Genomic DNA, 12,776 nt, shown 5'->3' with positions numbered 1-12,776 from the left:
CAGTTAATTTGAAGGTGAAATTAGAGTCAGGTGTTTTCAATCAATGGGATGACAATCAGGTGTGAGTGGGCACCCTGTTTTATTTAAAGAACAGGGATCTATCAAAGTCTGATCTTCACAACACATGTTTGTGGAAGTGTATCATGGCACGAACAAAGGAGATTTCTGAGGACCTCAGAAAAAGCGTTGTTGATGATCATCAGGCTGGAAAAGGTTACAAAACAATCTCTAAAGAGTTTGGACTCCACCAATCCACAGTCAGACAGATTGTGTACAAATGGAGGAAATTCAAGACCATTGTTACCCTCCCCAGGAGTGGTCGACCAACAAAGATCACTCCAAGAGCAAGGCGTGTAATAGTCAGCGAGGTCACAAAGGACCCCAGGGGAACTTCTAAGCAACTGAAGGCCTCTCTCACATTGGCTAATGTTAATGTTCATGAGTCCACCATCAGGAGAACACTGAACAACAATGGTGTGCATGGCAGGGTTGCAAGGAGAAAGCAACTGCTCTCTAAAAAGAACACTGTTGTTCATCTACAGTTTGCTAAAGACCATGTGGACAAGCCAGAAGGCTATTGGAAAAATGTTTTGTGAACGGATGAGACCAAAATAGAACTTTTTGGTTTAAATGAGAAGTGTTATGTTTGGAGAAAGGAAAACACTGCATTCCAGCATAAGAACCTTATCCCATCTGTGAAACATGGTGGTGGTAGTATCATGGTTTGGGCCTGTTTTGCTGCATCTGGGCCAGGACGGCTTGCCATCATTGATGGAACAATGAATTCTGAATTATACCAGCGAATTCTAAAGGAAAATGTCAGGGCATCTGTCCATGAACTGAACCTCAAGAGAAGTTGAGTCATGCAGCAAGACAACGACCCTAAACACACAAGTTGTTCTACCAAAGAATGGTTAAAGAAGAATAAAGTTAAATGTTTTGGAATGGCCAAGTCAAAGTCCTGACCTTAATCCAATCGAAATGTTGTGGAAGGGCCTGAAGCGAGCAGTTCATGTGAGGAAACCCACCAACATCCCAGAGTTGAAGCTGTTCTGTGCGGAGGAATGGGCTAAAATTCCTCCAAGCCGGTGTGCAGGACTGATCAACAGTTACCGGAAACGTTTAGTTGCAGTTATTGCTGCACAAGGGGGTCACACCAGATACTGAAAGCAAAGGTTCACATACTTTTGCCACTCACAGATATGTAATATTGGATCATTTTCCTCAATAAATAAATGACCAAGTATAATATTTTTGTCTCATTTGTTTAACTGGGTTCTCTTTATCTACTTTTAGGACTTTTGTGAAAATCTGACGATGTTTTAGATCATATTTATGCAGAAATATAGAAAATTCTAAAGGGTTCACAAACTTTCAAGCACCACTGTATAACTGACTAATCTTTTAAGACAGTTTATGCCATAGTGCTGAGGAATTCTCAAATCTGAGTGGTCGAAAGGTGGATTATTTTCTATAAGAATAGTTTGACTAATCACAGATTTATATTAATGTGCTTTGTTACGTCCTGAGCCCCCTTCTGGCATCAGCTCACCAGTGCATGGGCAAGGCTGGTGTCAGGCGGGATAATTAACATCATTCGTTACACCTGGGTGGCGTACCTGGAACATAAGGTGGAGCTTTGCTCTCCCTCAGGAGGCACCTACTGGCTGTGTGTGTGGACGCACAGTCATTTTATCTGCACTCTCTCTTACTTTCTTCCCCTTCTTTCTTTTTTGCCTCTACATTGACCACATAACTGACATACACCTTCACTCATCCACACAGTCCACGCCATACTTTGCACCACATATGTTTACCCTAGACGTTTGGAAAACTGGTAATTATAAATAAAAGTTTACAATTCAATCTGTAACCTTTTGTGTGGTCTCCCTTTTAATGCTGCGGTGAGTTTACGAGCCATGCCGTAACAGCTTGTTCTGATATGTTATCATTCCCTTAGTAACAGCTAATTCTCTGGAATGCTCCATATAATCCAAGTCAAATAATAAACAATTTAAAAATGTTTTATTACCTCCACTAAGGAGGTTATGTTTTAGGTGTGGGTTGTCTGTCTGTCTGTCTGTGTGACTCTAAAGAGAATTGTGCAAAAACTACTGACCCAATTTCTATGAAACTTGGTAGAAGGGTCAAACATGGGCCAAGGAAGAATCTGTTAAATTTTGAAGCAGATCTGAGTCACAGGGCAGATCCACAAAATTAGTCTATCTTTCACTAACATTACAAGATACAGCAGTTGGCCTGGGTGAAAATCTGCACTCAACAATGCCATATATCTTAAAATCCAGTAGATGGCAGCAAAGTTCAATAGTGACAAAACATAGCCAATGTAGAAATATGATGATTTTGTAGACTACGGTCCTCTGGGATACATATGTATGCGCATATGCAGGCATTATAGCTGCATTGCTTCATGTCCAAAACACATTTGTGCATCACATCACTTTCGGAAAAGCATTCAGAATCAAAAGTATTCATGGGGATTGTGGTCTAGAGTGACTTGTCTTGACTGTGATAATGTTTTTGAGCAGCAACGAGAGTATAAGGAGCTGCAGGAGTGTCGGATGAAGCTAAGAACAGTGTATTCACAGAACTGCAAACTCAAAGAAAGAGTAGCAAGTCTGGAGAGCTGTCTGAAAGAGGTGGGAGAAAAACACTCAATGTGTCCATATTACATTTTTCATTCCATTATAATTGACTAATCTTTTAAGATGGTTTCTACCATAGTGCTGAGGAATTCTCAAATCTGATTGGTCAGAAGGTGGATTATTTTCTAGAAGAATAGCTAATCATAGGTCAAAAACCTACTCACCCGATTTCTATGAAACTTGGTGGAAAGGTATAGCATGGGCCAAGGAAGAATCTGGCTTAAGGTTAGGGTCATAGCTCGAATATTTTTGGAAATCTATCTAGACATAGAAAGTGGTGGCAGTTGCAGATTTGCATGCCAGAGAAGAGTCGATTATTGTCCTTGGTGAAGGTCTGTGCTCTCCAAGTGCCCTTCTTGTTAAACAAGTAAAATCTTACATGGTATATGGTGAGGGTTTCTGTAAAGATATGTTTATTTTACATTTGTAGAAGGAGACTCCAGTGTCAGTGCTTTGTATCAAATAGATTCTGAGTGCTACGATTTGTGTTGGTTATCTCCAGTATTGCAAATGGATTTTGTGTATTCTTACATAGATATTATTTACTTTAGTAATAATTTGGATGAGCATAAAGACATATGTGCTTGTAAAATAAATTTCACAGTTTTATAAGTCTGCATCAATGGAACAGGCTGGGTGCGATTTGCTGGGGGGGATGGTGGGGATCATCCCCCCCCCTTTGAACTTTATCTCTGCTGAAAAAAAATCCTCGGGGACAACCCCGTCAATAAAACAAACAAACCAAAAAAAAAGTTGACATGACAGGCATGTTGTGACACAGTTTTCTATGGTCTACATTGCACTCACTTTCAAAATGACCCGAAGTGGCAGCTTTGATGTTCACGAACGTCCCCAGCAAATAGATACATTGTAGATAATAACAATATCTTTGCGTTCTATGCAGGGATGAAAACAGCGCGCCTTTTGGCGGATGCCGCCTTTTTCACGGCCGATTTTTTTTTTTTAGGGGGGACGTTGGAGTGTCTGATTATAATTTCAAAGTAAATTCTGTATTAAAATTACTAAATAAGCAAATCTGTTACAGTCCATGAAACAGGAAGTATAAGGATGAGAAAAAAACAGTTTAAATCGGAAAGCTGCGCACTATGTGAACTGCGCCATCAGAGCAAACTGTTCATTTAGTATTCATGTATTTCAGTGATTTTCGAGTCACTGTCCATTTAATCCGGAGGGAGAGAAACATCACAGCAATGCGACAAGCAATGCGAACTTTGTTGTGTTAGTGTTTGTGTATTTAGTCAGAGAGATAGGAAGATGAATTTACTATCTCTGGTTTAGTGTTCGTTTTCATTTAGTGTTATTCATTTGATATCATCGGATGTTACTGAGCTGTTAGCCTATTGCTACCTTAATTTTGTGACGTTTCATGATTAAAAAAAAAAATCCCCCCTTCTGTTTTTTTGACAAATCGCACCCTGGGAACAGGCATTTGCTGGGTAGTGAATAGAACATTAAAACTGGGATAGACTTAACTGCAATGTGGTGGTCTCTCGCTCTCTCTCTGGCAGGCTCACGGTGCTGAGCAGAGCTGCGGTGCTGAGCTCAGACAGCTGAAGTCCACACTGGAGAAACAGGAGGAAGAGCTGCGGCAGGTGCAGAACAAGCAGTTAGACACGCACAACAATTTGGAGAAGACCCGCGATGTGTGCATCAAACTGGACACTGAGAAAAAAGTGGTGCGTAATCTCAGTTTCGGAACACTTACCCGGGGTTGAGTTTACCAGAATTACTGCAGCAGAAAGACCTTTGTTAACCGGTTGTGCGAGCATGACTTTACACACTCTCTCCCCCAGATAAGATCACCTCAGCATCACAATGTGAGTTGTATACAGTTACATGGAGCTCTAAAGAATATGAAGAGAACTATTACACAGTAACACTAATGTAGTAATAAAGGAATTTATTCTATCCACATTCACTGGGTATGAGCAGTCACGCACTCTGATTGGCTACTCTACTACTAGGCTATCAGCTCATATAGAGGGCTTTCGCGTGACGTCACCGCACCGCGAGATTTTGTTAGGGCGCCATATTGGAAGACCAAGTACACATCTATGCAAGTACATACATACATACATAAAACAAACTACACCTGAAATGTAGCAGCAAATTTTCTTTTATTAACATGTTAACAGTGTTTTCTTTACTACATTAACAGTTGTTCCATTCTGTGAAAGACCTGTTCAGAATTTATTCATTTATATTTCATATAATAATCAGTGCAGATTAAATGAAATTCTCCACTATCATGTTAAAAAAATTATAGCACTTGACCACTATTGCAATCTGTATTCATGCTGTTATGGATTTTTTTATTTCATAATTTATTTTTAATTTACTACTTATCTCTTTTTATTTATATATATTTGAATTATTTGGACATGGGGAAAAACTCTATTTAAAATCCAAAGAGGGATGGAGGGAGGAAAATTAAAACAAAAGAAAGAAATGAAATATATAACATAAATGTGATAAAATTAAGGATGTTTTTATTCAGTAAACATTTAAAAAAATGTTCTACAACACTCTAGCCTAGTGACTTACCAGTAACAAAATGGTCTGAACATATTCTGTACTGTTGTAGGCGAGAAGTATTCAGATCCGCTCTGCATAAAGCAGCTAAATCCTCTCTCTGTCTCCTGGCAGAAAGCTCCTTGGTTTGCTCCCCTTGTGTCTCAATCACAGCTGGTATTCTGTACACTGTAAAAAAAGAATAGTTGAGAATACTTGAAATTTCAAGGCAACAGTCTGCATTAAGAATTTTATGTTTTGCCAACGATGTATGCCCATGATAATCCAAACTATGATAACACTGTTATCTTTATTAAGAATTCTTAATTAAGTCAATTTTCAATTCCTCATTCTGCCAACATAGATTTCTCTTTTTGCTGAACAGTGGCATTCACAGTAGTGCAAAAAGGCAATTGAGGTTCTCACAATTTTTGGGGGGCTTTTTTCACCTTTATTTGGATAGGACAGTGTAGAGACAGGAAATGAGCGGGAGAGAGAGACAGAAATGACCTCAGGTCAGAATCAAACCCGGGTCCCCAGACTTATGGTATGGCGCCTTATCCACCTGAGCCACAACAACATGATCTTCAACCAGAGAGAGAGAATCACATTGCCCAGCCCTTGCATTTGGGAGAGGAAACCCCGTGTCTTGGTCATTAAGAGCATGCGCTGAATAAACACCTGTGGCAATTATGTATTTTCAATTCAGATTATTCACTATTGCATATTTACACATCATTGAGGTGCACCCTATCAGTTTGATGTGGATTTTTCTGTTCGTTAATAATTATTCATATTTTCTTGTCCATTCAATTGTGAATATGGAATTACTTGAACAAAGCATAATTCTATTTTTTAGAATTATCCACATCAAGAAAAATCCACATCAAACTGATAGGGTGCACCTCAATGATGTGTAAATATACAATAATGAATAATCTGAATTGAAAATACATAATTGTCACAGGTGTTTATTCAGCACATGCTCTGAATGACCAAGACACGTGGTTTCCTCTCCCAAATGCAAGGGCTGGGCAATGTGGTTCTCTCTTCAGTTAAAGTTCATGTTGTCGTGGCTCAGGTGGATAAGGCGCCATACCATAAACCTGGGGGCCTGGGTTTGATTCTGACCTGAGGTCATTTCCTGATCTCTCTTTCTCCTGCTCATTTCCTGTCTCTACACTGTCCTATCCAAATAAAGGTGAAAAAAGCCCCCCAAAAAATTGTGATAACCTCAATTGCCTTTTTGTACTACTGTGAATGCCACTGTTCAGCAAAAAGAGAAATCTATGTTGGCAGAATGAGGAATTGAAAATTGACTTAATTAAGAATTCTTAATAAAGATAACAGTGTTATCATAGTTTGGATTATCATGGGCACATCGTTGGCAAAACATAAAATTCTTAATGCAGACTGTTGCCTTGAAATTTCAAGTATTCTCAACTATTCTTTTTTACAGTGTAGAAAGACTTCTTTTCACCTTTCCCATCAGCTTTGTTAGAACACCCTAACACAGCACAAAAGTTTACCATTGTAGGTTTTTGATGATCCAAGTGCCTCGTGGGTTCACATACCGCGCGCTGCCGTTATTTCCCCCTAATCACGAGTTTGTTGGTCTTCCAATATGGCGCAGGGTTTGTTTACTTCCGGTTTCGGCTGACGTCAGTGAAAGGGGTCTATACCGTGAGTAGAGAAAAATAAAATGGCGGCGCGTGTTGCTGAATGACCAACCGAGGATGAAATAAAAACTCTACTTGAAAACAAAACCCCCCAAAAATACAAAAAAGGAACAAAATATAGAATGAAAATATTTGATGGTAAGAGCATATCTTTTTTAATTTTTCAAGAATTATTATTATTATTATTATAGCATTTTTCACAACTGTCATTTCGCCGGTTTGTGAAGCGGAAATGATTTTGTCAGACGTTTTGTATAAAGTTTTTATATATCGAATTTGCAAAAATAAAAATGCTCTGTTTCTCAAAATCCAGTGAATGTGGATAGAATAAAACAGTTATTCCACTCAATCTCATCATACATGGCTTATAGCCGACTCATCACTACGCGCTGCATCGGCTGTCAGCTCATGTACGACTCGATTTCGCGGAATAGCTTAAATATAATGTAGTTACAGATCACATGATTTACAGTGTGAAGTACAAAACAGAAATAATGAAACGATAGGTGGTCAGGTAATAATAACGAAATAAATAACTACCACAAATACTATTCAACAGTTTGATGATATTTATTCGTGTCAGAACAATATATTACCTCATGCATTAAAATCTTTCAGTATATACTGTCGATACATGACAAAGATTGTGATAAAATAATAGATTTAATGTAACATTTTAGTATAAATGCAGTATATTGTATCTGATGTCTTTGTGTGTGTGTGTTCATCAGGTCCAACAGGAGCTGGAGTCGTTTCGCTCTGAGCTGGAGCGCTTGAGGAAGCAGCTAGCAATAGAGCGAGAGAAAGAAATACACAGGCAGTTCAGCTTCCAGGAGAGGCTCGTGGAGATCCAGGTCCTCAGGGACAAACTCAATGTAGCTGAGTGCAAGGCGTGAGTACAAGCTCATATACACACAATCAGTGTTGGGGGTAACGGATTACAGTAACGTCAGGGGCTGTAGCAGGAAGTAATGGATGGGGGGGGACGCCGATGTGTTGCGCGCCAAAGGCGTGCCAAATGTAGGGGGGTCCAGGGGCATGCCCCCCTGGGAAATTTTGGAATTTTTAACACTCTAAAACACTATTTCCCACAGTTTGGGAGGCAAATTTTGGTGGGGTAAAGCTAAGTTTAATGTCTCTATTAGAGTACATTTCGTCCATGTATTTTTTTCTATATGAAACAGACCCGGCGGCACGGTGGTGTAGTGGTTAGCACTGTCGCCTCACAGCAAGAAGGTCCTGGGTTCGAGCCCCGTGGCCGGCGAGGGCCTTTCTGTGCGGAGTTTGCATGTTCTCCCCGTGTCCGCGTGGGTTTCCTCCGGGTGCTCCGGTTTCCCCCACAGTCCAAAGACATGCAGGTTAGGTTAACTGGTGACTCTAAATTGACCGTAGGTGTGAATGTGAGTGTGAATGGTTGTCTGTGTCTATGTGTCAGCCCTGTGATGACCTGGCGACTTGTCCAGGGTGTACCCCGCCTTTCGCCCGTAGTCAGCTGGGATAGGCTCCAGCTTGCCTGCGACCCTGTAGAAGGATAAAGCGGCTAGAGATAATGAGATGAGATGAGATGAAACAGACCCAATGAGAATAATACCAAAAAACCAATCACATCTCTCGGCAATCCTGTTTTAACCAAGGAATCAGCCCGTGAAAGTAATATTCCCGATCCTTCAAGGACCGCTGTCAGCTCCTGGGAAATCCAGCTGACTGGTAATGACCGGTCGTGACCCCAGATTGGGTGCGAATGAATTCTTTTTCTGTTTGTTGCATATTTTTCAAATCAAAACTGTGTGATATTGGTGTATTGAAGCATGTATGAATGACATATGGGGCTGTATCGGTAAACTGGAAAAACCACATTCCCTTAGTTTTCTCATGGATCCGCTCCCCCCCTCACAAAAAACAAAACGTGAGAAAATTTGTCCTCAATGTCCTTGTTGAATTAAAGAGCTAATAGATTTATATACCTGCTCAGCTACGTGGTATAAAGCAAGAGCACGAATAACCTGTCTTTCCTTTAGTCTTCAGTGCGAGTAAACGGTCATTCATTTCTTGGTTTGTGAAATTTGACTTGAGATGTTAAAAAAAAAAATTATACTGAAAACTTACCTCGTTATCATCAAGCAACTTGGGTGCCTTTGTCGAGCCCAAAAAGTTTGCAATGGATATTTGTCTGAAACTCTTCTTCATAGTGATTTTCAGTGAGTGGTCAGGGCAGCAAGCGAATTCATATAGATCTAGAGCAGCATCAAGTTTTTGGGCGCCCAAAACTGCTTGTACGCCTCGTGAACGCTATCTAGCCATCCGGACAGGACACGAGTTATCAGTCAGATACAAATGTAGCGACACCGTCATAGCCTTGCTGTCACAGGGTCCCCACTTTGGCACGAGTACCCAAGGAGACCAGGCATGTCTAGACAGATGCCACAGCAACAGGTTAATTAGTCCACAGAATATTCATAAATTACGCTTGTCTGCGTAAGCCAAATAAGGAAAATCCCGGAAAGCGGAAGCAATCGGTGATGTCAGGGCCAGCCTAATTTGCATCGGTTTTGGTGTGAATGGGTGCTACCAATCTACAGTACAAAGGGATGCTGCCGGGGCGCCAGGATGAAGGGACACAGCAGGATTTAATAAGGGAAAACAAAGGCGCGCAGCGGGCTGTTTATTCACACTACTCTCTCCTTTTCCTCCTTGTAAATAGTCAAAGGACTCCCATCGTAACTTGGGAGGGGGCAACATCATTTTGGGGGGGCAGTCGCCCTCCTCTGCCACCGCCACTAAGCGTTATTACTTTTATGGGTAACGAAGTAAAGCAACGCATTACACTAAAAATAGCGGTAACTATACTACTTTACTAGACTGTAGGAATGCGCTTTCCTGCATTACCCAAGCCATTTTTGTCAGTCAGAAAAGTTCTGATCTGTTTTAGTGGCGCGTGCATGCATGTTGCATGTGTGCTTAGGCACCGTTGCCATAGTGACCGATTTGAGTGAGTACGTAGCTGCTGGTGCATAGAGGGACATGAGAGAGGGAAAATGGAGACGGACACAGGGGGTTTCAGCCAGTGGCGATACTCACATTACTTTCAGTTTATTGCTTGAAAGGACAAAAATATTTGTGTGAAATGCACTCTATTCCCAGGCGAGAGGTGTCTTTCAACCGCTGCTAACTCAGTCAGCAACTTGTCAAATCACTTGGCAAGCCTGCATCGCAATACAAAACTTGTGGCGAAAGATCCTCTGGCTTGTCGGGCAGTTGAAGACACTCAGGCACCAACCCCCCCAAACAAGCTAAGCTTCTCTCACGTCTTGGAGCACAGCAGGTAACACAAAAAAGAAATGAACGGGGGCGTCGTGGCTCAGGTGGTTAAGGCGCCATACCATGAATGCGGGCGACCCGGGTTCGATTCCGGCCCGAGGTCATTTCCCGATCCCTTCCCGTCTCTCTCTCCCGCTCATTTCCTGTCTCTACACTGTCCTATCCAATAAAGGTGCAAAAAACCCCAAAAAATATCTTTAAAAAAGAAATGAACAGATTAGTAGCAGGGTACATCGTGGAAGACATGCTTCCCCTGTCCACTAGCGAATCGTCAAGATTTAGAATAATACTAAGTAAAATACCTGCGACTCGAATGCTACCATCAGACAGGAAAACATTTTGCAGTTACCTGGGCAAATGTTATTCCGGCATGGAATCCAATCTTAGAAAAACTTTCGAGTCCCTGGATTATGTGTCAGCCACTGCGGATATTTGGACCGCAAACAATAAAAGTTACCTAGGAATGACCGCTCACTGGATTGACAACATTAGTTTTAAGCGTGAAAAGGCTGCTCTGGCCCGCAAGAGAGTGAGAGGAAAACATACCGATGATGTCATAGCTAGTGAAATAGAACAGGTTCATTCAGCCTATGGATTAACCTATAAAGTAATGGCACACCTATGGTCATGAGCTTTGGGTAATGACAGAAAGAACAAGATCGCGGATACAAGCGGCTGAAATGAGTTTCCTTCGCAGGGTGGCTGGGCGCTCTCTTAGAGATAGGGTGAGAAGCACAGTCACTCGGGAGGAGCTCGGAGTAGAGCCGCTGCTCCTCCACATCGAGAGGAACCAGCTGAGGTGGCTCAGGCATCTTTTTCGGATGCCTCCTGGATGCCTCCCTGGGGAGGTGTTCCAGGCATGTCCCCCCGGGAGGAGGCCCCGGGAAGACCCAGGACACGCTGGAGGGACTATGTCTCTCGGCTGGCCTGGGAGAACGCCTCGGTGTTCTTCCCGAGGAGCTGGCCGAGGTGTCTGGGGAAAGGGAAGTTTGGGCTTCCATGCTTAGACTGCTGCCTCCGCGACCCGGTTCCGGATAAGCGGATGAAGACGAGACGAGTAATGGCATGCGTCACAGATAATGGCAGCAATTTTGTGAAAGCCTTCAAAATGTTTGAATCCGGTCAGCCTGATGATGGGTCTGACTCTGACGAGGAGCTATCTGCACTATGTTGAAAGGCTAAGAGATGCCCTTATTGAAAATCGAAAATAAAATGATGAAAGAGCCATTATGTTTGTCCATGTATCTATGCCGTAAATTTGGATTAAGAAACTGAAAAGTAAAGTAAAGTAATGAGTAGTGAAGTTACTTTTCAAATGCAGTAACTAGTAAAGTAATCTCATTACAATTTACAGAAGTAACTAGTAACTTGTAACTAATTACTTTTTTTTGAGTAACTACCCCAACACTGCACACAATCATACACACATGCTACAAATGACGCAAATTCTCCAGTGTAAACTACTCATCAGGTGTCACCCAGAAGAGAATGGGTTCAATAATGTGGCACGGTGGTGTAGCGGTTAGCACTGTTGCCTCACAGCAAGAAGGTTCTGGGTTCGAGTCCAGCAGCCTGCAGGGTCCTTTCTGTGTGGAGTTTGCATGTTCTCCCCGTGTCCGCATGGGTTTCCTCCGGGTGCTCCGGTTTCCCCCACAGTCCAAAGACATGCAGGTTAGGTTAACTGGTGACTCTAAATTGACCGTAGGTGTGAATGTGAGTGCGAATGGTTGAGAGGAGAAAACCTCTATAATAATCTGGTAGAAGGCAACGAGAAACCATGACTGTAAGGTTCCCTAGAAACTCTGATGGACATCAGAGCCAGGCTTGCCATCAGGCAGAACACTAAAGAAGAAAAATGCGTCCAAAAATAAATTGGACTATGCTGAATGTTGCAGAACAACACGGTGACAAATTAATCAGGATTAACGACAAAAAGGTTATTAATCACAAATTGAAGTGCAAGATGTATTGTGTAGTTTCCAGAGTTTGCTGAGCATTTGTGAAGTATCCTGTGACATATGAAAAATAAAAATCTTTATTTTTTTCGCGGTGCGGTTTCCATCAAATCCTGCGCTCTGACTGGCTGGCGAGCGGGTCCGTATCCTATGATATGGACCCCAGTTACAGACCCCGGTTATGGACCTCTGGCGACTCGCTCATTCACAACAACAACAAACTTAGTAGAATTTTTTGTCAACATTTACCTTTTTTTTATAAGATTTATTTGTAAGATTATCAAAAATCTTATCAATTTTTGCCAGCATTTCTCAGGAGAATAGCATTAATTTTACATCATGGATAGTGATAACAACAGTGTTCACAGTGAAAGTGAGTTTGCTAACACCGAGCAAAAACATGGCTGAATCCTGAATGACTCAATTTTGTATAAATAGGGGCATAGGCGGCAAAATGTAGTTTTTTTTCCTGCCATGGAAGTGCACTTGTATACCGAGGAGGAAGCAATTTGCATTACAGCCGTGAATGAGGATTCAAAATGGCATTAATTTTACATCATGGATAGCGATAACGACAGTGTTCACAGTGAAAGCGAGTTTTACTACCCTGAGGAAGAAGAAATAAA

The 12,776-nt window shown here is 41.6% G+C and overlaps 1 protein-coding gene across 3 annotated transcripts in view; it reads left to right on the top strand.

Moving 5' to 3' along the window:
- Nucleotides 1-12,776, top strand: part of tsga10 (testis specific, 10) — a 47,085-nt gene that overhangs the window by 26,328 nt on the left and 7,981 nt on the right. For 2 of the 3 annotated variants that reach the window (XM_060899518.1, XM_060899516.1), the window contains 3 exons: nucleotides 2,550-2,660; nucleotides 4,196-4,363; nucleotides 7,609-7,769. In XM_060899518.1, the coding sequence (XP_060755501.1) occupies nucleotides 2,550-2,660; nucleotides 4,196-4,363; nucleotides 7,609-7,769 (440 nt within the window). The remainder of the gene's footprint in view (nucleotides 1-2,549; nucleotides 2,661-4,195; nucleotides 4,364-7,608; nucleotides 7,770-12,776) is intronic. The other variant, XM_060899517.1, reaches the window with a different exon arrangement.

Source organism: Neoarius graeffei, chromosome 18 (assembly GCF_027579695.1).
Source record: "Neoarius graeffei isolate fNeoGra1 chromosome 18, fNeoGra1.pri, whole genome shotgun sequence".
In the NCBI taxonomy this organism is placed as follows: Eukaryota; Metazoa; Chordata; class Actinopteri; order Siluriformes; family Ariidae; genus Neoarius; species Neoarius graeffei.
Note: the sequence above shows the minus strand (reverse complement) of the source record. Positions and strands in the feature narration are given on the sequence as shown.